We start from the raw sequence: 24,865 nt of genomic DNA, 5'->3' as shown, positions 1-24,865 counted from the left end.
AGGACAGCTTTGACTTCCTGTGTTACCCACGGTTTGTTATTAGGATAACACCGTACCGTCTTAGCAGGGGCGACTGTGTCCACACAAAAGTTGAGGTAGTCTGTAAGACAGTGTGTCGCCCCCTCTATGTCCTCACCATGTGGGCTCAGGAGCACATCCCAATGACTTGGTCTATAATATGTGATATATATGAATGATATCAGGTCATCTTGAGCCACAAACAACATTATTAAGTGGCCTATTTACTGATATAAGTAAAGACTTACATAATAAACACAAAATCACTGCCCTAGAACAGCTGGAACAGGCTCCAGCCCCTGAATTGGATACACAGAAGAGTGGATGGATAGTACTGCATCTAGCTGTTGAAACAGTGGCTCAACAGCTTCAGTCATATGCATGTAGTGCTTAAAAGTTTGGACTTCCCATAACACTACTTTCAGTCCTGTAAGTCAGTGTTTGAACAGTTGCTACTCAACTGTGTACTGCCCTCTAGTGGCCTGATGTGTGTATTACATACAGAGTGACATCCCAGTAGGGTTTCTCATGCTGTGTGTGGTGTTTTTCAGTCCCAACTCCATCCATTGAGGAAGATCATGTAACAAGGTTAAAAGCTGAAGAGCTGTCAGACTTCCGTTAATGGACTCTCCCCCCCAATCAGTGCAAGTGTATAATAAAACAAAGACATTGTAATTTATTGGTACTTTTCATTTTTTAATTTGTCATTTTAACCACATAAAACACTTAAGCAGACACACATTAGAGTATAAAACTGATTAAATTAAGGTGAATCGTTTACAGGCAATAAGAACATCTTCCTGCATAGCATTACTGTCATTTAAAGAGAGGCTGATCTAAAATAAAATGCTTAACTGTCATGTTTTTGGTTGTTTTGTGTAGTTCTATTCAGCTGTGAAGGTGCAGTAGATTCCCCAGTGATCACTAGTGTAGCGGCCACAGTCCAGCTTCTCCAGCCCCACCAAGGCCATGTGATCAGGGGCCAGACGTGGGACTCCATCCTCGGTAGCCGAGCGGAAGTAGATTCTGTCAAAGCGGCAGCGACTGACATACGGAACAGTTTTGTTGTTGTTGGCTTTAGTATCCCACGTGTAGCGGCAGTGCTCCTGCTTGCCCAGTCGCTCCCACACATCACAGACAGTTGCAGGCAGGCCCACTTTGGTCACCTGAGACGGGTCCAGAGAAAAGAATTACTGTGATTACTTGTTATAAGTTTACTGGCTGTATGTGAGTGGAAGGAGCAGCGTCCGACCTCCGCATCCCTCAGGTTTGTGTCTCCCCCAAACACAACGGTGACATCATCAGGTGCCTCTGACATCCTCTGCTTCACCACATGCAGCTGTTTCATCCGCTCTGCAGCATGTCCCTTACAGCTCTCAAAGTGGGATGTCATCAGGCACAGCTTCTGGCTGTTGACGATCACCTGATTTTTGGAAAGGAAAATGGTCCTAAGTATCCCGTTCCGCAGAACTTATACACATGAAGAAAATATCAGAGATGATTTTGCACACACCTGAGCAACAAGCAGGTTCCTCATCATCTGAGTGGTGGGATAAGCTACTATCTCACTCTCCACAAATTTGACTCGTGACTTTTTCAGCAACATCCCCGTGAAGTAACCTTCCTCACCACCTGGTCAACACAAGTCAAGAGGAAGATGGAGACTTTTAAGCTTTGGTTCCCCTTCACATCAAATCTTTAGTCAAGGTATGCTGACACACATAAGTATCAATATCATGTGCAAACTGTATGTGTACACAGATACTTAACGGTTGTGGTCAGTTTACATTTAGTCATTGTATGTATCAATGTCGTGGCAATATGGGCGCTTTTAATGACTTCTTTGAACTGTCCTATTTCCAGTGTGCAATGATTGTAAAGCTTACATCTTTAATGAGTGAAAAAAAATTGAAAGTCTGAATTCATTTGAGATTTTCTCTAATCCACACAGAGTCAAAAGTATGCTTACAGACTCAAATAAACATATACACTCTGACTTGAATGTTTTAATAAGTGGTGCTGAAGACTAAAATGTCTTAACTGTACAAGTCAATAAAAGCCCTAAAATTACCATGAGACACTCCTTTTACTCCTACACTGCAACCTTCCATGCCAATCAACTCAGTGTTGACCCGATGTGCAGTTACATTTCTCTGGAGGTCCACGTTAGGTTATGCAGACGGTTACCTCGTGGGCTTAAAATGAGCTTCCTGTCACAGTTCCCGCAGAAGTATAATCCCCATATTAGTACAACAGTCAGAATTTATAAAAGCAGTGAAAGAAGAACACAGATGTCACTAATATCTACAAATGTGTCTGCTCATGCGACACTAAGGGAAACCAAAGCAGTTCAACTGCATTCAGCCATTAATGACCATTTTATCGTTCACATGAGTGCTTTGCCTAACTGTATCTAACATACTGTACCTTCAATCATCAGGTAGCTGACAGCCCGTTTCTTCAAGTACTGGACATACGGGGGAATGAGCTCCTGCAGGAACACCACGTCAGGAGTGTATCTATGAAACAAAATAAAAACAACAACAAACAATGAAAGTAAAAACAATTACTTTACTTACATTAACTATCAAATATATAGAACTTTGAGCAAAATGTAAAATTTCCTCCAAATGATGCCTAAAACTGTGCAACAACTGTAGCACATGCTTACAAGACTAAATATGAACACAGGCCTCTGGCACGCTCTGCAATGTTGTCCGTATCAAGTCCGTCCACGTTCCAGGTGATCATGGACAGTTTACCATCATCTTCTTCTGAAGGTTTCCGTGTGGTAGCAGGACTGTCTGCAGTCAAATCTATGCTGCAAATGTTTCCACAGACAGTTTGGCTAAAATGAACAGAGTCATAAGTAAACGTCACCATACACAGAAAAGACAGCAGACTCACCAGTTTGCAGCAGGGGCATCTTCAACCTTCTGCCTCTTAGCTTTGGGGGTGGTGTCTTTCTCTGGAAGCTCCTCAACATCAAACACTCTCTCCATGTCTGCCTCAAAGAATGAGTTCAAGGCTCTCTGAAGGAAAAGAGACAGGAATGTGCTGCTTATCACAGGACTAAAATATATATATATATATATATATATATATATATCAGGACTTGGCTGTATATACATCCGTATTCCAGCATCAATGTAATGTTTTTAGCTACAGGCTCTCATTTAATCAGTAAAATAACCCGCAGCTGTGCTGAGTGCAATTAAAAGTGCCCATTTGGACTCCGGCTACAACACCAGAGTTACACTCAGCTGGTGTATGTACCTCCATCTCCCAGTCATTCTCAGCCAGGTAGCACTGAGCCACGGCGCTTTCAGTTCCCGCTATGGCTGCAAACTCGTCACAGAGGCGGCTTCTTTTTTCCTCCAAGTTAGAAACTGACGGTGTGTCCGACTCCGAGGTAGAAGCCATCTTTATTAGACACCAGTTTTGCACAAGTACATCTGAAATAAAGAATTAAAACCAAACATTAGCCCATCTTTTCTCTCTGCAAGTTCTCTTAGGTGTACCCATGAAATACGTCCGGGTGAACTTGCTAAACAGTTTCTAATTCGGATAAATTGAAGCTTTAAATAAGACTTTTTAGGGTTGATATACTATTTCATAAGACTCCATACCATTAAAATATACTTTTTATTATAAAAAATATTTAACTAAAAGAAAGCTTGGAAAAAACTATTAGCATTAAAATTTTATACGCACGCGGCGCTGTTTACCTTCTTTACTGTGGCTGGCCAGTTAAAGTTTCACCCGGACCGTTTTGCGGCACGCCAGTTTCCGGCGGTGTAAGATAAACAGACGTTTGACATTGGCTGTATGAAAAGGTGTTAAACACACACACACCGTGTCGTTAACAATGGCTTCGCTTACTTTAAATTCCCTAAAACATGTAATGAGAGCTATGGTGGATAGCCCAGGCTTCGACAGGGTACTTAGCAAGGTAAATATGAACAGTTTGTGCCAATTAGTTTTTGGTTTAAGCGCAGAAAAAAGCCGGATCGTGTCTGTATTGTTGCGCTGACATAAAAACAACTCTGTTTTCTTCAGGTGGACATTTTGTCTGCCAGCCCCGGTAAAGTGGTGTGTGAGATGCGGGTAGAAGAAGAGCACACAAACCGGGGAGGGACGCTGCACGGCGGGCTAACAGCCACACTGGTTGATATCGTCTCCACCATAGCTATCATGCACAGTGAGAGGGGGGCACCGGGGGTCAGCGTGGATATGAATATAACGTGAGTCCATAACCATTGTAAGCCTTTCTGGGAACAGGTTCTACCCCTCAAAACTCTGGCATAAGGCAGATCTGCCTGTAAAAAGTAGCAAGCAGGGTTCAAGGTTCAATTGAAATATGTAAAATGAACCTTCACAGGGTCCTACAACACGGACCCAGCCACCAACCAGACTTGTGCTCGTGTAGGGTTATTTTCATGCAAAAACTAATTATTTTTTACTTTTATCTGTCACCTTTTGTACATTATACTATTTTTGTTTTCCTCATAAATGGGTAAATGTGAACACTTAGTCCAAAATTACTTTACTATCTTTATTCCATTTATCTGTGCTCAGGATAGACACCAGTTTGTGGAGTGACCAGGGCTAGGGACAGTTTAGCATTTTCACACAAATATAACAGGCTTGTTCCTTTATGTTTAACACATTAAGTTTTTATGTCTCATCGCTGTGCACCTTCAAACAGCAAACCAATTTGACCCTAAATTAAAGGAATAGTAACACATACAAGACAGTCCTACTGGTGAATCCATCAGCTGGGCTTATCGCACACAACAAGATGAAAAAGGAAAAAAAAATATTACCTGCGTATCATTTATAGCACTATACTCAGGGGGTTAAGGTGACATTCAGAACTGTGTTTTTTCTTAATAAGCTGTGGTCACTGTATTTCAGCATCTAGCTTAGAACTGCAGAAGAGGAACAAGCATAAAGGGGATGATGCAGAGGGTTGGTGTGATGCTAGGGATAGGATGACATGGAGAAAGATGGCGACTCCTGAAGGGAGCAGCCAGAATAGGAAGAGCTTTGCACTCAGAAATGAGGATATTTAATACCACTTAAACTGTAGTGTTCGGCCTCTCTGTGAGGTCAAAGTCATGAAGAGTGATGAGTCATGACCCCACATTTGAGAGAAAAGTACTTTAAAATATATATACACCGGTAGTTTTTTTCCCCCCCTTGTTGATTAGAATTTTTATTTGCTTTGGTTTACAGAATTGCCCAGTAAGAAAATGGTCCCTGGCTTGATCCCAGGAGACAAATCCCTTTGGGGTTTCATCCGATGTGTTAATGCAGGGAGCAGCCGAAAGTAGCTTTATTCACTTATTGCCAAGACTAAAGGATAAATGTTGAAAGTCAGAAATAACATACTCAGCTTAGCGCACTGAGGGTTAAGTTACACCTCACAGGATTAAACTTAACCTCCTGCAGGCTTTCCTAATCTGGCTGATAATTTCCCCGATAAACTACAAAAGCTGTCACTGTGTCATAGGTACATGAACGCTGCCAAGATGGGAGAAGATGTTCTCATCACCGCTCAGGTTCTGAAACAGGGACGGAGTCTGGCGTTTGCCACAGTGGACCTCACCAACAAGGTTACAGGGAAGATCATCGCACAAGGAAGACACACCAAACATCTTGGCAGCAGCTGAAGCTTCTCCACTCTGTATCTGTCTGTAGTGTCAAAGCAAGAGTGACGATGTAAACAGCTTCTCTCTGTCTGTAAATAAGTTTGTAATCAGTACTTCAGTGGTGGGTGTCACAACGCTTGGGCTACGAGCTGGTGATTACTTGCTGTTAAATATTTGCCAATAACTTAAATTGACACCAGTGGTTATTGTATGATCAGAGCCCCTTGTCATTGAAAGACTGTATCAATGATTTGTGCGCATGCAATAAAAGAAAATGGACAAAGAGTGATGCTTTCAGAATTTGCACTGTATTGGGATATGCTCAGCAGTATTGATTTGAGAACCAACAGAGAAAAAAACTCCAGAAGTTACACGCCTTACATCCTTTTAAAGTGAACACACTGAATCAACAAGGAGCAAAATTATATGTGCGTAATATTCTTTGACAAGCAAGCCTGCAAAACCCAATTTAATTTGATGAGCATGGTGGCAAATCATCTAACTTTTAGTAGGTCAAATAAAAATAAGAGAATTAGCTTTCAGCAACTTTTGTTAGGTATGTTAAACAATAAATGTCGCCATTTCAGTTACTCACCAACCCACATCCCCAATAAAACAAACATAAAAACATCATTTCAGTAGCTCAATGGAATAGTGCTTGAACAGTGAACATGACCCTCAACGTCTAACCAACTTTGTGTGTATAACACCTTTCAAGTCACTCAAGGTTTTAGCGAAGGCTTGCCTAGCATGTTTCAGAGGAAAGCAAATGACACCAAACCATCTTTGAAAGTCCAGCAAAATAACTAAGGCTGTTTATAAGAAGCGATACCTACACCATATGATTTGACAGATACTGTTCATCTCATTATCTCTTTGCTTACACGGGTGTTTAAACACCTCTCCACACCTGTCCTCGGTCACAAGACTGCGTAAAGTTGTTCTAGACACCTGCGTGACATTACAAGCTTTAACAATCATTTCTTATGACAACAAGGATATAAAACGCGTCCATGTGAGAACCACCATGATGACCTGTGTATTGTTTGTTCCTGTTCTGATGCAACATAAAGAGTTCCTTCAATGACCGGTGCTGTTGACAGTGCAGCTCCAAGAGAACAACCAACCACTCAAAATCAATGTTCGTGCAGGTTCAAATGAACAAAAATAGGTGAGTGAGAAGCAGGGAATGAGGAGGAAGTGGAAAAAAAGGTGAGGGATAAATCCAAAAATGGTAGGAAGAAGAGGGGTGGGGGCACACTGGGAGCATGAGGCAGAAAAAAAAATGAAGGATGGGAACTCAATCAGATTCAGGTCAGGGAAGGTAGAACGAGTAGAAACAAAAAAGGAGATCCAAGCATAAGTTCACATCTTAAAGGGAAAAAAGGATGGAGATGAGTACATCAATTTGCTTCTGAAGGCTTAGGCAAGAGGAAGGGAAAAAGGCTTTTTTTTTCTCTTTTTCATTCCCCCTCCGTGTGGCTGGGTGGAGCAAGAAGCCTTAATCAGGCATATAAGGGCGGAGGTGATCCTCGATGTCTCCCACACCCCAGCAGGTCAGCTGGTCCTGGGGCAAGTACAGGCAGAGGCTGCACAACTTGAAAACTGTGGCCTTGGTTTTAGGAGTCTGAAAGAATGTGGACAACATTTGTGATAAAGTGTGCTAACAAGACCATTTCAGGGTTTTTTCCTCCTCTTTTTAGGAGAATTACATTTTATTTTCAGTGATGCGACATACCTGTAAGTGCTGTCTATCCATGAAGAGAAATACAGACTGAGTTGGGTTGTTCATGACCATTCCAGCCTTGTCTTTACGACCCAAAGCATGCATGCACTGCTTCTCGTAGTCTCCATGATGAAATTCAAACTTGGCCTGTAAATAAGACAGACTTAAGAACTAAGGACAAAGTTTTGTTATGTAAAGTCTCAGTTTCCCAGACACAGATTAAGCCTAGTCTCAGGCTACAAACTCGCAGTGTTTCGTGTTAGTTGAGGACTGAACTTCATACATATCTGGGAAACTGGCTGCAAAATTGAATTTGCTGATAAGATGCTTTTTTTTTGCTATTTAAAATTGCTACACTGTGAAGATGATTTAAAAAAAATAGAGTGTACACAAAGATGATATTTTTAACTTTCTATAGTTCTGACCAAACCTAAGGTGATAAGGACTGACCTGAACAGGCCTAAAGGGTTCATCATCGGCCCCCTTCCATCTGGAGAACAGCAGACAGACGATCTTCTCAATATCGTTGCGTGGCCATAGGATAAAATCCATTTCCTGAGTGCAGCCTATCACATCCTGTAAAAACACAGACAGCTAACATGACACAAAATGTTTACTTTTCCATACACTCCCCCTTTCAAATGGTATTGTGTCTCACCCTTCGCATTGACTGGTATCGGGGCGCGTGTAGTTGCACAACGTCTTTTTGCAGGAGCTCTATTGAACTCTCGAGAGAGTAGCTGGAATCGCGCACACCTCGTAGGATATTTTCTTCATAGTTGTTGGTCATCACTGGCACAACTTCAGCTACCTCAAAAAGTGCTGACTTCTTCTTCTGTAATGAAAGAAATTGGAGGGGGAATATTTTAAGGCATTGCTTTGGTTGTACAATGAGGAACAAACATGAGTGGATCTGTAGTGCTGGCAAACCTTTTCTTTGAAAACGAAGGCTATATAAATCTTGAAGTCAAACTGATCAGCCAAAGATTCCCTTTTCTTCCGAAGTTGAGCTCGAAGTCGATTTCGTGTTTGATTTCTGCGTGAAGTTGGGTCCCCCATGGTTGGAATTCAATGGTAGTGTCTTCTCCTCTTCTGCAGTATATTTTGGCTAAACTCTCTACTTTCTGTTTGATAAAGGATGGAGCTGGCTACCCTTTGCAGAAACAACGCATCAAAACTCTAGGCTAAATCCTCAGTATACCAACTACGAACTTAAAAGGTCATAAAAATCTTAAACAAAACTAAGTCATTTCGATTGTTTTGTTAAAAAAAGGGCAGTGTTGAGGAGGGGGGGAATGGTCGACAAGCTAAGACTACATCTCCTTTATGCTTGATCAGAAATCCATGTTTTAAGACATGACTTTCAAGGACCGTGAGCTTCGTTTTTCAACCTGCCATGGAGGGATTACAACAAAGATTTAAATTAAAACAGCAACTCAAATGACTCAACTTTTCCCTCCTATAGATGGTACTGAAATCAGCAGAAAGCGCTGCTGCAAAAACCCATATCGCTAGTTTTCTGCAATTGAGATTGTGGACTACAGCAAGCAGACAAATATTCTATCGTTTGGGTCATTTCAAAGTCCCTCATCCATGGCTGTCTTTTTGCTTCCGTGCAGACACCGTTATGTGCGTGTTATAGACGGACTGGGGATACAGACGAAGATGGCAGGTAAACACAGATGCCAGGAGATATTGGCACCGGGTAACATCGAAGACTACTGCGAAAGTAACTTGACATTTCCGTGACTTTTACTGCCACTCATTTGGCCCAGAGCCTGTGTCGTTGCTGCCACTGCCGATAGTCATGATGTGGGCGTATTTTTAGCACACTAGCTAAGGTGAGCTAGCAGGCTAATCTAGGCATTCACTTCCGACACTAACTAGTAGTGAGCCAGCGATATAGCTACATCTTATCATCTGACTGATTGGCTTAATTGAGGCCTATGTGTGATCACCTAGCTTAGCGTACAGTCATCTTTAAACGCGTTTACATTTCCCCCACCTCCTCGGCTCAATGTGACTGCCAGTGCTGTTTGAGGCTAAGAAACCAGCGGGCTTCACTCACTAACCGTTTACACCATTTTCGCTAAATGTAATGCGCTTCAGTGGTGCCTTGTTAACTACTTCATCGACAAAAAAACAGAATCAGCCCAGGGGAATCAATTATAGCCAATCAACGACAGCAGTTGAATGGCGAAATAATTGTTAGCTAAACAAAAGAAATCAACCCCCCGCTTTCCACGTCTGAAGTTTCGAGGTGTTTGCTGCGCTTGTTTTCTTTCTCTCCTTTTCTTCAGTCGTCACAACCTCCGGCTCGCCCTGCCGCATGCCATGTCAAGATAAATCGACAATCCAGCTCAAGTCCTCCGTTCTTTCAGTCGACATGTGGAGTTTTCTGTCTCCCGGCGGGCCCATATTTAACGACGTGTCGTCCAACGTTTTTTCCGTTTGGTTTCTTTGTTTGCGTGTTTTTTTTTTTAGGTAGCTAATAATGGCACATACAAGCTAGACGGTCTACAGCCTCCCCCAAAATGGCTGCACAGTCAACTACAAAGATATGACGTGCCTTGACATGTGACCGCACGAGGGGAAAAAAACAACGGTGCAAAAAAAATAATTCTTTGTGAGCATGCGCCTCACTGGCCTCTTGCTCACGTGACGGAGTGGGCGTATTTAAGCCTCTGGCGCGGGAGTATCGGAGAAGAGTCGAGCGAACGGGAAACCGAGGTTAAGAAAAAGCAGGCAGGGTAAGTTCTGGTAATGTTTTTATATTAAATGTTTTCAATTAATTTATTGTTTTATCTACAGTTATATCACATTAAGTATCGTTCACGTCGGCTAATTTGCCTTCTTTAAACGTGGCTGATTGTTTTTCCTTAAGCTCCAGCTGACTCGAGGCCTTCTTACCATGGCTTATTTTAAAAGTGGGGAAACTTAGACCATATGATCCTTTCCTTATAGAGTAGCGTTTCTAAGTGGGTAGAATCACTAGTCAATGGTAAGCTAGACAGCTAGAGGTTTAATTTTTTTTTTAAATATAATTTTTGCTAATTAAAAATCAAGCTTTCTTTGTCTGCTACTTGTCCTGGCTCAGGTTTCGAGAAAAAAAATGAACGTCAGTGGAAAAGTAAAGCAGAGCCACCAGAAGTCCAATGAGAACATAAAGGTAAGTACAAAGACTTTTAAGTTGTTTCGTCATTTTGTCTTTCAAGTGTAAACACTGGTGGTAATTATTTCCCTAGTAGTGCTCAAATATCTCCTATACTACCTTTCTTGGGTGACTGGTATAATTTTAGAGAGCTTCTCATGAAATTCTTATTTTTTTCGGGTGAGGGTCAGTATTTTTATTTAAACTCCAAAACCAAAAACTTCCATGTAAATATAGAAGGCCAAGATTGCCTCTTCCATTTATTGTTGTCTTAATTCTTTTATATTAACATGTATAATCCAGCTGCAGCAGTCTCTGGACATGTAGTCTCAACAGAACAAAGCCATCTACTGTAAGTGGCTTGAAGGTCAGTCCTAAAGGACGCTTCAGGGTTGGGTTGTGTGGAAAGGCACTTAAATGTGGTATTTCCTGTAAAGTGGTATTTAAATTCGTCATATTGCTGAGCAGCTCTGTGTCTTATTGCTTACACTAAAACAAAATTACATTTGTTTTAGTTTCTACTTTGCTGTTCCTTAAGGAAAAGGCCCACTCACAACTTAATCACCCATTATACAAAACACCCCAGCAGTCTTGTGAAGCTGTGGCCAAACATTAACAAATTATGTTTTCTGGCTGCTCTGTAATGATCATTGGAGAGACTTTCCCACGGCTGTTAAGAATTTGTGCCCTACCCGCGCTTTGCACACCTGTAGGTCTGTTGCACATGGCACTGCTGTTGTGGCACCTCACTTGTGCCCTTTCTCCTGGTGACAGTGTAACTAAAGCAAAGCTTGTGAAGTGATGCTAATCCTTGCTGAATAGAAGCTTTGAGAATGAGAACATGGGTTCTGCTACTTTCCCATGTGACTCAATCTTTAGTTTCTAAAGGCTAATCAGGGGGAGGGGGAGTCTACCTTCTGTTTTGTTAGCATGTTGTAATCTAATCAGATATACAGTAACGGTTACTTGTGTTGGATGCCTTTCAGAGCCTTCTCACACCTTCTCAAAAGACTATGGGACCTGCCAGGCAAACCCTGCAAGTTCGTCAGGTTAACTCAGACCTGGGGAGGTCAGCTAAGGTTTGTAGTAGCTGTCCAAATTGGCTTGCATGAGATTAAGACTTGTAGATGTTGAATCACTCATGAAAATTGCATCTTTCAAGCCTAAATTTTGGAAATGATTTGTTTTTAGGCCGGAAAGGTTGGTCCAAAGCGGAAGAATTGGACGGCTGAGCAAATCAGAGGATCAAAGAGGGTCAAGATGGAAGTCAAATCCACTCAAACAGAAGCAGCTGATGGGTTAATGGATGGCATGGCCAAAGAAGCATATGAGCTCATGGTCAAAGGTAGAGAAGGCAGCACGGTGCGCTAGATGGTCACAAATTTTCACTTTATCTCAAACTCTGATCTAAACCCTCTGCTGCTGTTGTAGAAACTCCACCTTCCACCTACTGGAAAGAGGTAGCAGAGGAGCGACGGAAAGCACTGTACAATGTTCTACAGGAGAATGAGAAGGTGAGTTAATCACTGAGATTCTGCTAATGTTTAGCTGCAAACTGAGCTGTTCCCACGCTCCCACTGACACGCTTGACCTTTGGCTACTGACCAGCTGGCACTTGAGTAGCTCTGAAGCTCACTGAATTCTCCTCTATATAAAAGGTGCTGATGCTGGCATTTTTCTGCATTCATGGACACTACTTCACAATTCCTGTAACTCCTAAATTGTTTGGCTAGATTGCCTGTACAGTGTATTAACGTGAAGCAGTTTTCTGGTTTAGACCTCCCATGTGTAGGAGGTTGTCTTAACTTGGTGTTTGCATTCGTTGTTTCAGCTCCACAAAAGCATAGAGGCCAGAGATGAGCAGCTAACGAAGCTTCAGAGTGAAAATGAAGAGCTGCAGGAGCTCGCTCAACATGTCCAGTACATGGCTGACATGATTGAGGTAAGTATTAAAATTTGACTGCACATTGAGTTGTGGCAAAAAACTATATCTGTTAATCTTATCAGTTGTGTACCAACATTACTGTGGACAGTTTTGAGAAAGTGGAACTGGAGGGATGCACCAGGAAGCTTAAAATGTATGGCTAAACAAACTTTAAACAGATTGGAGTTCAGTTTATTGGTGCAGCCGCAACCGTTTCAGTGTCTTTTTTCCACTCGGGGAAAATAAACTGCCCATCCTGTCTAGAGATGCTTTGCATAATTAAATCTTAACACAATATGCGTCTGATCAAGTTTTACAAATCTGGCTACTTGCTGCAGCATTGCAATTACAATTTTGGACTCTCATTCTGTTTAATCAGTGGGCACAAAGTAGTAACTTGGTGGTAAAAATTTCAGTCTTTTGAGCTAAACCCAAATTCCCTGAGCAGAGTACTTAACCAGGTGGAGAGCTGCATGGATAAACTGGACAGGACTGCACAGATGGGTCTGTTGGTAAATTAAACTTGGTGTACTCTCTTTTTAGAGACTGACTGGGAAATCTCCTGACAATCTGGATGAGCTCAGAGGGATTGCCTTTGATGAAGATGAGGCTGAACATGAAGGCGACGACTTGGCAGATCAGAGTGAAAACGATCCACACTACAGTTACGGCTCTGCAGAAGAGCTATCGGATGATGAAGAACCAGGACCCTCAGGACTCCAGAACTAATACTGCATGACTGAGTAAGCTTTGACTGCAACGAGTACTTCGTTTGAAGGAGATGAGCTTTAAAGATGTGTATGTACTCTAAATTCAGCCTGCAATTTTTTTTTAAATATATTTTTCATCATTGCTCAAGTTTTTAAGGGTCTTAAGAAACTAAGCCAGTGAAGGTTTCCTTTAACAGAAGACCCCTTGATGTGTCACTGTAAAAAGTACAGATGTGAACTAAGCTGCTGGAACCTGAGAGACTTCCATGTCAGGGTGTCCACAACCATTAGTCTAAAAGAAGTTTACCTTGGCCAGGTGAAACTAAAATGCTTGTCCAACGTGCTTCTTTTGGCACTTGATTTGTCTTGTGGCTCCTGTTGAGCTGACAGTGTTTACAAATTTTACTTGAACACCTGTTTTTCCCTGTTGTGATAAGTTAAATGTGCACTGTTGGTCAGTTATTTACTGCCAGATGTGGCAAAGAGCATGGCCCTGAAATGTTGCCTCACTGTAAAATTTTGAAGTTGGTGTAAATAAACTTTATATTTTAAATCTTGACACTTATTGAAGCTTGTAGTTCTTGCTGAACCTAAAGGGTGAAGTTGCTACAGAAATGAGAAAATTATAAATGGGTATGCTAGGGACTCGGGGGGTGTCCGCTCTCCTCACACTGATGTGAAATGTAATTTGTTTTGTCGGTTTAAAGGTATCATTTACTCGCAGAGTAGACTTGAAGTAAGAACACTCGAATGTGCTGCTAATTTGGCAAGAGTGTTTGTGCAACCTTTATGCTGCAGTGTTTGCAGTATACCCTAAGCTTGTTTGAGGATAAGCTTAGACCAGGGGGTTTCAAACATGCTCAGGGGTAGGACTTGGCTCTGCCAAAGACTCCAATCGGTCCACTTGGTGGTGTTGGGATAAATCTTGAACTTTTATCTGTATTTTGAGAAGCGTTGCAGCTTTTCTCACTGATAAAGACCTCCTCGATAGCCTGTCATACTACAGCAAAGTGACACACAACTGACCTCAACTAGAGATGTCTTTGTTACTGTGCTATGGAAGGAAAAACTGACTTGCACTGGTGCTCCGGCCCATTTAGGATCAGAGTATGCTGTATGTGGCTCAATGTAAAATGAGTTTGGCATCGATTACGTATGGATTTGCATATACTCATTAGTATTAATTTAAAACGGCAGTAGGACTTAAAAAAAACAAAAAAAAAAATTCTATTTAAGACAATGGGCTCACGACCCTGACAAGGATAAGCAGAAGAGAATGGATGGACTCCGTGTGGGGAAAGAGAAATCCAGTGTTTAATTATGCAAAAATAAACTTTATTGCAACTTCTTAATGAGCAGAGGAACCACGACGGAGAAGAGCAGTGTGCAACCACATGAATCAGTACTGAAGCTATTGACCAAGAAGATGGATGAAGTTCAGTTTCAGCAGTTATTATTAAAACCTAAATTAAACGTGCACATTTCGCCACCTTGTATTATATACGGTGCTAAGGAACTGAACAGTCCACCAATTAACTTGTTAAACAGGTCAACAGCGAGTTTGTGAAGAGAGAAAATTAGACACCGAGTGAGTTACTGGACCAAAATACTGTAATGCTGTTCACATCTCGAAAAGGAATTTAAATTTGGACCACGTTTTGCAAAAGGCTGCATGAAAGTAAAAAAGAAAACTTTTAGTATCAACTTCACATATTATATTACAAAAAGAATACCTTTCATAAAAATACTAACCGCTTGCTTTTTAATATGGCTTTTGGATTGTGCAGTTACAACCAGATGTAACGAGATCCTCATATTACAGGTTTGCCTTTTTCCTTTTTGTGCTTCCAAAGATAAGTCTGAGGGTTCTGGTCCAAATGTACACGCTGTATTGAAAATACATTCTCCTGGATGAGCTCTTATTAAAAGACCGTTTTAAAATCCCAAGATTTTTCCTTTGGTTATAGTAAATCTACTTAATAAAGTAACATCTCTATCATATAAATGCCCCGTTAGTTTGGGGACCTTTTAGGGAAAACGAAATCTATAATTACTATTAGCAAATCTTAATATTCTCCAAAATAACAATCTAATATAATTAAATTGAAAATAAACTCCAATTATAATCAAACACGAGTCGTATGGTAAAAACACAGAGGCCTTTTTAAACAAAAGACATTAATTCAAATACCAGACCTGAAAGTAGAGCATAAATATACAATCATTTACATAACAATGTGGTCTGCTCTAATACAAAATAACATGACAGAATATTAGAATAACAAGGAGTAAATAATAAATATATGACGTGTGAGCTTCTAAGTTTTGTCACTGTGCAGCAGCACCAGACTCAGTAGTACAGTTACAATGAGAAAAGCTGGAGATGGATGCCTCCCCTGGGTCAGTGTTCCCATTAAACCGTTCGCATGGAGCAGACCCAAAGTGTGGCAGAAAAGGCCAAAAGCTTAATGTCTTATCCTGCTATCAGCTCGCGTGCTGCCTCAACTGATCCTCTCTGCACAACTGCCAAGAAAGTGCATTCTCATGAGGTCCTCTGCCTAGTTTATTGCCCTCGACTGGCTCCTGACCTTGTAGGAAAAACAAACAAAACATACATTTACAAAGAGTATTTGTGTAATGTGCCAGCTCAGCCACAACGAGGCTCAAAAGGTCAAAAGCTGACGATATCAAATGGGCTTCACGTGTCAGCCAGGTGCAAAAAAAAGGAAAAAAAAAAATCACATATGTACAGAAAAAATTGCACTTGTTAAACTGCAAGTAAGAGAAATCTCAGACGCAAACTGCTGCGTGAGTGAACACTGGGCACTGTGCTAAACCCCCGTCTCCCCTGGACCGCTGTGACCTCATCTTATTAATGTTCCTCCCTGCAAAAAAATACAGGTCTTTCAACCACACGAGGATCCCTGAAAATTACGTCTTGAACACAACCACATGTATCACGTGTAAACTAAGCCGTATTTACACGCCTTACAACAGTGCAGGTCTTCCGAACGCGTCAGAAAGCACTTCTAATCTAGGTGAACGCATGTTAACAGTGATTATACAAAGATCATAGTATATTGCGTGGTACAATAAATCTGTAAAACTTGAGATTATTCAGAGAGTGCGTGAGACGGGTGTTCTCGGAAGCCTTTTTGACAGGAGGGTGAAGACCCGGTGCTTGATTTCCAGTCTTTGGAGCAGCTCTCAGCCGCTTTGTGTCCAGTCAAAATTTGTGCTTTTCAATTCAACTTAACGTGACCGGTGTGTGCCTGGCTCAGACAGCAGGGTGAGGAGGAGGAGTGTAAGCGTGCGTCAGGAGGGGTCTAGGTTGTGTGTCCTTGTGGTTAAGACAACTTGTTTGGTGTTACTTCCTTTCAGGAGGCAGTGAGTAACAGTGATTAACTGCAGTTTAAGTGAAAACGTTTGTTGTTGCTAGAAAGCAGATCGATGAACAGATTAGTCGTTAACGGCCCTGTGAGGTGTGCTGTGTGGGTTGAGCTAAGGAGGCGAGTGCTGTCCTCAGAGGTCCGGGTGCAGTCCTTTTATCTTTTCAGTGATGGCTCAGAAGGCAGTGGTGACGGTGTTTCCTCGCCGTGTGCCCAGACGGATCATCTCCCCCGGCACAGTGTCCAGCTGCTCGTACGCCAGGCGCCCCTCCTCACCTGCAAGCAGCAAAAAGAGATTATTAGAAATAATGTGTCCATAGTCACCTTTCACGTAACTACTGAAGGGGAGAACGGGGAAAAGCTACAATTTGCTGATGGTACACAAACGCCTCATGCGCAGTTAATTAAAAAGTGAATGTTTTGCAGAGAGGACAGTTTTACAGATACATTCACTAAGTGTGTGTGGGACTGTCACAGATTGTCTAACTTTCACAAAGACTGTTTCACACAATGTTCACTGAAATGGCATCAAACTCGGCGCTGAACTTACTGGTGTCTCCAGCAAGATGCCTGCATATTTTGCTGGGAATTGGGTAAAACTGGTTGACAAGGGTTAAGAATGAAACTTTGGACGAAGGCCAGAAGGAGCAACAGAATCTTCTAAAAATATTAGTGAGAATAAATCACTTGGCAAATGAAAGGTCGCTGGTTTGAATTTGCGTCAGGAAGGGCTTTGCCAAACCAAACGTGCAGCGTTGCCTGCTGAGGCGATCTCTTGTGGTGAAGGAGCAGCTAAAAGTAGCTTCTGTTAGTAATGACCACCTACTTCTCAGATGGCAGCATTCGTTTCCCCACAATCAAGATTATGGCAGAAAGAAGGCAACGGAAGGACGTAGCAAATTGACAAAAGAAAATATAAGAGTCTGCATGCTGAGTTAAAACCCTCAGCGTTTGAGAAAAGTTGCCTTCAATGTAAGATTTTAAAGCGTCTGCAGAGAAAGTGTTGAAGCTCAAACATCTGCTCCAGAAAACAAGCAAGAGAAAACGTGTTTTTTCTTGGAAAAAACACTGCAATTAAACACATCTTAATAGCACTATAGTGTTTAAATGACCTCATGGCAGTTGTGTATAAAATGCAGTGGATTTGTTACGCACCGAACGTGAGCAGGGTTTCTATGGCCACGTGACGCAGCTCTTCGTCGGCTGAATCGCACAGCGCTACCACTGCTCTGATGCTCTCGACTGCCTGCGCACACAAACAAGACAAAAATGTAAAAATCCAAAGGACATGTTTCTCTTTATTGCATAAAACTGCTGTTTGCACAGTTTAGTAAACAACTACTGACCTCCAGACAGCTGAGAGCTGAGCAGGCTGCCCTCTGACTCTGTACTCCAGCCTCCGACAGTGCCTGGGTGTAGCACTCCACTGCCTGCAGACACATAAACAACCATTAAAAATGTGGCTCAAAAGGCAGAAATGGTGCGCCTACAGTTTTTTCTTGAGCATTACTCACCCTGGTCCTGAAGTGCTTGTTTGACGCTCCAGAAGAGAGGTAGTCGGCGGCTGCCTTGTTGACCTGAGGGTCCTCTGCAGTGAGGAGGGATGCCAGGGCCCTTAGGGTTCTGCTTCCAGGCCAGAGAGATGACAAAGGCACCTCCTCCAGTTCTGCGAGACAGCGAGGATAGTCTCCGCTGCACAGGACCTCCGCAAACACCTCTGAGGAGGAAGCCAACGCAGACACACGCAGATTAAACCAAGGACAGGGCCAGCTGTAACACTCACAGGCCTCATCTACACACAAACTTCCTTTCTACTAAATCCTGATTAGAGGTGAGGTGATCGATCCAGATACATCGATGCAAACGCTGGTATTACTATTGGATTGATACTAGCATGATAGCATCAATACTGTTGGCAGTCACGTCAATTTTATTTATAGCCTATAGCACATTAACTAATTATTGTGGAAAGCAAAGGTCACGGTGATTTAGCTCAGAATTTGCAAATTGCTGAGGATTCATCTCATAAATCATGAAACGCTGCTCTTCCCCATGTTGTGGATAAAGCATCAAAATGTTAGCTCTAATATTTGGATTAACTTGGAGAAATCTTGGACTTGCACAGGTGGCCGTATATGCCATGTAGCACAAAATATCCTCATTTTGCGACTTAGGTTAAGAAAATAATTCGATTATTACAGGACGCAGCCAACAACAGAGGAATTCGTGTCATGATGTAAGCATCACAGCTTTTGCGCACCCTCTCTGGCCAGGTGCAGCAGGTGCGTCTCCATGTCCTGGACTTCATGTTGTAAGATGTAGCTGTAGAACTGAAACACAGTCAGGACGTCCTGAGAGAGCGCAGCAGCGGGAGGACTCTGTGCCGCCAACAGGTCGCTCCTGTCCACCATCTCACCCACTACCATGCTAATCGCTGGAGAGAAGAGAAGAGATCAGTGCATTGTTCCAAGATAACTGCATAACATTATTTAGTTTCAGCTATACAACAAAAACCAAAGAAAACAAAATCACAATGCCGTGTTCACACAGCCTGCAGTCACAGTTTACTTCATAACATAAACCAGTTTGTTTCTATCCATTTTCATCAGCTGCATTATATTCTCAGTTAAATGCAGATGTCTCGTTTCCCCCTCAGGAGCACATTAAAACCTGTTTACACCCTGAATACGCGAGTCAGTTGAAGCCCTGACTGAAGATGAAATTTTAAGTATAACCCGTGGTCTGTTTGCAGAAACAAAGAAGGGACGAGCGAACCTGTATCGGCGCCGTGTGGGCGGTTCTCCTGCAGCACCGCCGTGTAGCGCTGATTCATGTGTTTGAACACTCTGTCCAGCGTGGTGTGGAAAAGTCCCTCAGAGCCGCTGCACTCTGACCACAGAGTCATCAGCTGGGGGCGCTCCACGAGGCCCGGGAGGACTGAGGAAAACAGGGCAGAGCACAAACCCTCAAACCTCCTTCATGCACCGTAACGATTTGTTTTGCTGCTTTAAAGTATAAGACGTATGTTGTTCTTTGGGATAAGTTTCCAGATTATGCAAAAACTACAGAGCCAACCTTGGAGGGGTGAAGCATGAGAAAAAAAAAGGAAAAATGGAGGAAATCTGGTCTACGTGTTTAGATACCCACCATCAGCAGCAGATGTTATTGCTCCCAGTTTGTCCACGCTGATCTCTGCTAACTCCTCTAGCAGCTGGGTCTGTCCTGACAATTTGAGGAGGACACTGCGACGCTGCCAGACACTGACCCCACTGGTCAACATCTGCCATGTTACCAAGAAAAAATGAAAACATGTCAGATGCTAAAATTTCCAGAAGGTAGCTGGTGTTTTACTTAAGCAGGATGAATGGTAATTATGATATGAACTATCAGAAGGAGCTCTACCTGTATGAGGTGAATGCAGTACTGAAGGTGGATGACAATAGCCACGTCCAGATTCTCATTTCCAGTGGTAAGTGGGAGGGGGCTTCCTGCCACACTGTTGCCCACCCCGGTGTCCTCTGTCAGGGCTTCGCTCAGGTGTCCTCTGGCTTCTGGATGCTGAGCCCTGAGCAGCAACATACAAGAGTCACCACCGAGGGGCAGCGGTAACACACCGACTGTACGTGTAGTGAGTTTGTTTTTAAAGAGTCCAGTCGTTCTAAGAATCCTAAGAATTAAACTCTTCATTTGCTGCCAAGCACTTCAAAGTTCTCACAAAAGTTTTTGGTATGGCACCTTAAAAAAAACTGCATGTGTATATATAAATAAATGAAACTGTAATGTTTTAGCCAATGCAAAATATTACACTCACCCGATCCTCTCTCCATCTGCATCAAAGATCGGAGACCTCTGTGGGGGAATGCTGATGACGGCGTTATCGTCTCCGGTATCATCATCGTCAAAGTCAGAGGTGTTGAGGAAGTCAAAGCTCTCCAGGGCACTCTCCACAGTCAGACTGAGGCTAGAGGATCGACTCCTGTGACCCGGGAGACGGCACTGGGGGGAAAAGACAGGATGATGGGCATCCAAAGAGTATAAAAACAAGACAATAAAGTTTAAATGAACCCTAGGATGGCAGTTTCTCTGAAAATTTTAGTGCACAAGAGGTTCTGTAGATGTTAATGAGATGGAGTTTACCTTCAGTAGGTCTTCCAGACGCATCACTTCCTGCTCCAGGTCCTGCAGCTCTCTGCAGCGATGAGTCAGCGACTCTAATCTGGTAAGCAGGCTGTGGATGGCCTCCTCCAGGCTGCTCTCCAGGAAAGCCCTGCTTCCCTCTCCCGCCCAGCTCAGACTTCCCTCACCCTCAGCAGCGCTCCCACTGGGCGGCATCATTTCTGAGGAAGTCAGCCTCTTCACGAGCTGCTTTGTCAGGCTGCCCGCCTCCTCTGTGTCCAGTTCCACAGGTTTCAGCTCATCGGCGTGATCCAGGAAGACATCCTCGGGAGCCACTGCGGACAGCTGTCCATCTGAACACAAGGACGGGGCAGCTGAACCACAGTTGGAGCTAGAATTACGCTGAGACTCTGTGCGCTCCCACTCAGAGTCTTCGGCCGCTTCGGCTTCATCGCTGGCAATGCTGGCACTGTTCCTGCTGCCCCTGCTTCCTCTACTGCCCGTCTCCCCATCCTCCTCATACTCTTCCTCCTCCTCTTCCTCCACTAAATGCTCCTCTGCGATGGAGTCCTCCCTAGTTGGGAAGATTTGCGTAGGTAATGGTTCTGTTTCTGGAGGAGTTACAGTAATCTCAGGGTTGGACTGGCCCGGGGAGTAGGAGCTCAGGGCAGGGCTGGGGCTGGGCGTAGAACCAGACGTATCAGAGAAGGTGAAGGACAGACGCTTGCACTCAGCCACACCGCAGCCGCCGTTCTCGAAGACATCGTCGGGCAGTGTGGACTGAAAATAGAGACAGGAGAATAAATCTGTGCTGCAAACAAGATAAAGGACTGAGATCTGGCTGAAATCAGTGAATGAAGGACAGAAAAGTGCAGAAGAAAGCTCCTCTTGTTTTCCAAGATAGAAAAAGCGACGGCACACTATACTGATACTATACTTGTGATCAGATCTGAACCCAAATTGAACAGTGAGGTAAATATAAACAGAAAACATAGGAACAGCTTAACGAACATGCAAACAGACGTGCAAAGAGCCACATATGGCGTTCTGTAGTCCTTAAACAAAGGGACAAGGTGAACCCAAGTGTGTCCACAAGAGCAGAGAACTACATCCCCATCATGTCAGTGGGGGTAAGAGGGCACACAGAGTCTGGTTAGGAGGGTCACAGGGGCCACAACACACTCACATAAACCTCCAGACTGGATTTGGGCCTTGGCCGCAGTGAGGCCAGGTCACCAAACGAACGACTGCGCCTTAGCTTCTCTAGCAGGGTGTCTCGGAGCATGTGCAGGAAGGAGAAGCGCTGGCGCTCCACGGGGTAGGGCTGCCACTTCTTTACACAGTAAAGGCAGGGAAATAAGACAGGGTGTTGGGTATTTGAGGGCAGGTGGGTGAAATGTAGGATATACAAGATGGGGGCAGAGTGTGGGTATAATGGGAATATACAAAGAAAAGGAGGGAAACGGGCGAGGGTTAGTTTAAGGGTGGTGCCTGCACGGCTTAAGCATCAACTGAAAAAATAACATGGGGCATGATTTACATCACGGTGCAGACAGTGCATGGGTTAGTTGTTATGGATCACAGAATATGCTAACAACTTGCTTGACTCACAAAAAAGGAGGTGTCCTGGAAGGTGGGGGTCTCCGGTGTGCCCTGGCTGTAGACGGACACTCGTCTCTGGAGAGCTGCAGCTTTGCTCACATTGCCAGACGACAGAGTCAGGTCCTCCACGTCGAAGGGGCTGGAGAGGAGGATAAAAAAAGACAAAGCTCTTGATGACACTGCTTACATTTGGTTTCAAAAACCTACAAATGGGCAGCCCTAAAAATGTGGTGTAAACAACCACAAAGATTCACTGTGATGCAGTCACTCAAGCCACTTCCTGAGGTGGTCTGTTGCAGTGTAAACAACAATATTTCATGATGGGTTTTCAACAAGGGCTGGTAAAAACATCATTGATGAGGTGCTCCTTTTTGAAAATCAGTACTGAAACATTTGGTGCTGGCACTGGAGCTGTGTTTGGAGACCTCTGACCACAGGTGTGCACAGCAAGGCATCTCGGTTGTGTAAAATCAAAGTATGAAGTGGGTGTTACTATGATGTTTCACCAGCAGATGGCAGGACCCCACAAGGCATGCAGACCCCGACTTTAATGCTGTGACACTAACAACCGTTGTAGATGTTCCAAACATATGGCCGGTCCAGCAACAAGACTAAAATAGTTCTGGACTACCTCTGAACAATCCAGCTACCCAGCAGTGATACCATCTGGCAGCTGCCAACTCATTATGTACCCTAATTCGTGCAACACCGGTTAGATTCAGCGAGCTTCTACTTACTACCATGTGACTTCCAGGTTGAGTTTGATGGTCCCGAGGTCGTTGACGTCCACAGCCACCACCTGAGGCACGGCAGTGAATAGCTCCTTGGTCTCACAGATGACGCTGCCCACCAGCATGTGTGTGGCCAAACCCTTCAGCTCCGTCACCTGATGGGCACAAACTTATGTTTGTTTCTCATTTCAGTGCCACAGCGCAACGTGTTAGACACGAGGCTATCTGGGTTTGTACAGACCTTGATGTTAATAAGGTCAGTAATGAGGGGCATGAAGACCATCTCGTCTCCATCCCAGCTTTGCCTGGAGTTTACTTCAATCCTCCCCTTCAGCTTCCACCGCTGGCGACCGTAACGCATGAAGATCTAAAGGAAGGAGCAAAAAAAAAAAATTTAAAAATTTAACCACATAACTTTATAATAATAACAACGGTTGTTAGTGTCACAGCATTATAATAAGCTAATTTTTTTTAACTCCTCACTGTTTGTCTCACTAAACCAACCAGCTAAGTGCTAACTTTGGAGCTGGGTGGAGTGTACAGTGGTGTTTCACTGAAAGATGGCCAAAGCTGTTGCTACATAAATATCATTACAGCGGTTTCAAGCTGAAAGAGTCACTTGTGTCTATCTGTCTCAATCCTGTTAAAAGTAGACCCAAGAGTCAGCAGTTAGGGCAAAGAAAATAAACTTGCCTCATATTGGTCTCCAGGACAGAGTCGAGCAAATCCTGCCAAACCTGTCAGATAGAAGTGACAGATATTTATATTATGCACAAAGAGGAGAGAAAAAAAACATCATTTTGGGGGGGGGTTACAATGACTTAAGCAACGTTAGCTCACTTTCTTATTCAGAATGAATTATTGCACAATGAGACAAGCTGCTTTTAACTGTCAAGCATATTTTTGTCATGACTTTTCAGGGATTCAGGGTTTCTAACTTGGTCCATGAGTGAGAAATCTTAGGATTTTTGCTCCAATGAATATAAAATCATCACCAAAACATCTGGATTCTAAATAATCCCAGTGTGTAAATGACTAAACTTGCATTAACTTCTCATGTAAATCATTCACGTCCCACCTTTCATTTTGATATGAAACTCCCCGAGCAGGTTCTCCAGTTCGCTCTCAAATGCGCTCATGTTCTGGAGGACGGAACGAGAGAGATAAGACTCATCACACAAACGGCCCTCACAAAAACGAGAACAACAACAGTAATCAAGTTATCTCTGCAGGCTCTGACAAAGCCGGTCAACACCAAACTACAGAGGAGACGGGAGGGCGGGTCTAAGCCCTCGGCACAGGTGGCGACAGGTGCGCTTGTTATTGAGATTTAAAGGTAAGTATCTGGCTTTGCAGGTTAGTATTTACAAATCCCTGTAAGCAGTAATCTGTATCATATACTTAGAGTGGGTGCTGTCAGACGTGACTACGTTTAATGCGCCCTGTTCTGCGTTTATATATAATCTGCAAATATCTCTGTTTAAATGTCATAATAATTATTGTAACCCTACAATTACAGTTACTTTTTACAGCTCCATTCGCTTTACAGGACTAAGAGTCTGCAGCTGACAGCTCTGAGTACCTCGGTGTATTCCTTGTACCGACGATTAACCTCCGCGATACTCTCTTTGGTGCCTTTGGTGGAGGGCGAGGACGAAAAGGCCTGCTTCATCCGGATGGCACCCTCTCTGAGACGGCTCTGGATGCAGAAGGCCTCGTATAGCTCATCCACCTGCACACACACACACACAGAGTCCCCTCCATCTTTAATCGGCCCTCACGAATTTGTAGGCGGGGTAACACACACGAGACAGAAACTTGTGCAGTTATGAAATAAAGTTATA

General features: G+C 43.3%; 5 protein-coding genes across 12 annotated transcripts in view; 2 read left to right on the top strand and 3 right to left on the bottom strand.

Annotated features, from left to right (window-relative positions):
* Positions 1-693: 693 nt before the first annotated feature.
* On the bottom strand, positions 694-3,798 carry tdp2b (tyrosyl-DNA phosphodiesterase 2b). 2 transcript variants are annotated; one of them, XM_005917479.3, is made up of 8 exons: positions 3,747-3,798; positions 3,295-3,473; positions 2,926-3,050; positions 2,690-2,839; positions 2,446-2,537; positions 1,532-1,650; positions 1,271-1,441; positions 694-1,184 (listed from the first exon to the last, which is right to left on the bottom strand). In XM_005917479.3, the coding sequence occupies exons 2-8, from the start codon at positions 3,439-3,441 to the stop codon at positions 903-905; spliced, it is 1,086 nt and encodes a 361-aa protein (XP_005917541.1). In that variant the 5' UTR covers positions 3,442-3,473; positions 3,747-3,798; the 3' UTR covers positions 694-902. The 2 variants fall into 2 exon arrangements, with proteins under 2 accessions (XP_005917541.1, XP_014187621.1); XM_014332135.2 differs by having other exon boundaries at positions 3,733-3,750.
* On the top strand, positions 3,789-5,958 carry acot13 (acyl-CoA thioesterase 13). The gene is made up of 3 exons (XM_005917478.3): positions 3,789-3,970; positions 4,078-4,262; positions 5,534-5,958. The coding sequence occupies exons 1-3, from the start codon at positions 3,887-3,889 to the stop codon at positions 5,691-5,693; spliced, it is 429 nt and encodes a 142-aa protein (XP_005917540.1). The 5' UTR covers positions 3,789-3,886; the 3' UTR covers positions 5,694-5,958.
* Positions 5,959-9,935, bottom strand: cunh6orf62 (chromosome unknown C6orf62 homolog). The gene is made up of 5 exons (XM_005917476.3): positions 8,329-9,935; positions 8,057-8,233; positions 7,849-7,974; positions 7,411-7,545; positions 5,959-7,299 (listed from the first exon to the last, which is right to left on the bottom strand). Exons 1-5 carry the CDS (start codon positions 8,455-8,457, stop codon positions 7,174-7,176), a joined length of 693 nt encoding a protein of 230 aa, XP_005917538.1. The 5' UTR covers positions 8,458-9,935; the 3' UTR covers positions 5,959-7,173.
* Positions 9,936-10,028: 93 nt separating this feature from the next.
* gmnn (geminin DNA replication inhibitor) lies at positions 10,029-13,742 on the top strand. Of its 2 annotated transcripts, none has more exons than XM_005917475.3 (7): positions 10,029-10,148; positions 10,496-10,567; positions 11,536-11,628; positions 11,741-11,894; positions 11,981-12,063; positions 12,381-12,491; positions 13,017-13,742. In XM_005917475.3, exons 2-7 carry the CDS (start codon positions 10,511-10,513, stop codon positions 13,200-13,202), a joined length of 684 nt encoding a protein of 227 aa, XP_005917537.1. In that variant the 5' UTR covers positions 10,029-10,148; positions 10,496-10,510; the 3' UTR covers positions 13,203-13,742. The 2 variants fall into 2 exon arrangements, with proteins under 2 accessions (XP_005917537.1, XP_042074855.1); XM_042218921.1 differs by lacking the exon at positions 10,029-10,148 and adding an exon at positions 10,272-10,399.
* Positions 13,743-14,496: 754 nt separating this feature from the next.
* The window catches only part of ripor2 (RHO family interacting cell polarization regulator 2), a 68,420-nt gene continuing 58,051 nt past the window's right edge, over positions 14,497-24,865 (bottom strand). For 5 of the 6 annotated variants that reach the window (XM_005917484.3, XM_042218920.1, XM_005917483.3 and 2 more), the window contains exons 7-23: positions 24,604-24,753; positions 24,100-24,163; positions 23,715-23,758; positions 23,263-23,388; positions 23,028-23,176; positions 22,300-22,429; positions 21,875-22,021; positions 20,710-21,468; positions 20,384-20,568; positions 19,975-20,137; positions 19,720-19,852; positions 19,348-19,509; positions 18,833-19,006; positions 18,087-18,289; positions 17,919-18,002; positions 17,728-17,818; positions 14,497-16,848 (exon numbers count right to left, since the gene is read on the bottom strand). In XM_005917484.3, the coding sequence (XP_005917546.1) occupies positions 16,748-16,848; positions 17,728-17,818; positions 17,919-18,002; positions 18,087-18,289; positions 18,833-19,006; positions 19,348-19,509; positions 19,720-19,852; positions 19,975-20,137; positions 20,384-20,568; positions 20,710-21,468; positions 21,875-22,021; positions 22,300-22,429; positions 23,028-23,176; positions 23,263-23,388; positions 23,715-23,758; positions 24,100-24,163; positions 24,604-24,753 (2,865 nt within the window). In that variant the 3' untranslated portion in view covers positions 14,497-16,747. The remainder of the gene's footprint in view (positions 16,849-17,727; positions 17,819-17,918; positions 18,003-18,086; positions 18,290-18,832; positions 19,007-19,347; positions 19,510-19,719; positions 19,853-19,974; positions 20,138-20,383; positions 20,569-20,709; positions 21,469-21,874; positions 22,022-22,299; positions 22,430-23,027; positions 23,177-23,262; positions 23,389-23,714; positions 23,759-24,099; positions 24,164-24,603; positions 24,754-24,865) is intronic. The other variant, XM_005917486.3, reaches the window with a different exon arrangement.

Source organism: Haplochromis burtoni, unplaced genomic scaffold (genome assembly GCF_018398535.1).
Source record: "Haplochromis burtoni strain Fernald_Lab_line unplaced genomic scaffold, NCSU_Asbu1 Contig_25, whole genome shotgun sequence".
In the NCBI taxonomy this organism is placed as follows: Eukaryota; Metazoa; Chordata; class Actinopteri; order Cichliformes; family Cichlidae; genus Haplochromis; species Haplochromis burtoni.
The sequence above is the reverse complement of the archived record's forward strand: the minus strand, read 5'-3'. Positions and strand labels throughout refer to the sequence as shown.

Coding starts and splice junctions, on each gene's coding strand:
- tdp2b (XM_005917479.3), bottom strand. CDS start 3,441: ATGGCTTCTACCTCGGAGTCGGACACACCGTCAGTTTCTAACTTGGAG. Junction 3,051..3,294: donor AGAATGACTGGGAGATGGAG/GTACATACACCA, acceptor CTTTTCCTTCAG/AGAGCCTTGAACTCATTCTT. Junction 2,840..2,925: donor GATGCCCCTGCTGCAAACTG/GTGAGTCTGCTG, acceptor AAACATTTGCAG/CATAGATTTGACTGCAGACA.
- acot13 (XM_005917478.3), top strand. CDS start 3,887: ATGGCTTCGCTTACTTTAAATTCCCTAAAACATGTAATGAGAGCTATG. Junction 3,971..4,077: donor TCGACAGGGTACTTAGCAAG/GTAAATATGAAC, acceptor TGTTTTCTTCAG/GTGGACATTTTGTCTGCCAG. Junction 4,263..5,533: donor AGCGTGGATATGAATATAAC/GTGAGTCCATAA, acceptor ACTGTGTCATAG/GTACATGAACGCTGCCAAGA.
- cunh6orf62 (XM_005917476.3), bottom strand. CDS start 8,457: ATGGGGGACCCAACTTCACGCAGAAATCAAACACGAAATCGACTTCGA. Junction 7,975..8,056: donor GATACCAGTCAATGCGAAGG/GTGAGACACAAT, acceptor GTGTTTTTACAG/GATGTGATAGGCTGCACTCA. Junction 7,546..7,848: donor AACCCTTTAGGCCTGTTCAG/GTCAGTCCTTAT, acceptor TCTTATTTACAG/GCCAAGTTTGAATTTCATCA.
- gmnn (XM_042218921.1), top strand. Junction 11,895..11,980: donor ATATGAGCTCATGGTCAAAG/GTAGAGAAGGCA, acceptor CTGCTGTTGTAG/AAACTCCACCTTCCACCTAC. Junction 12,492..13,016: donor ACATGGCTGACATGATTGAG/GTAAGTATTAAA, acceptor CTCTCTTTTTAG/AGACTGACTGGGAAATCTCC.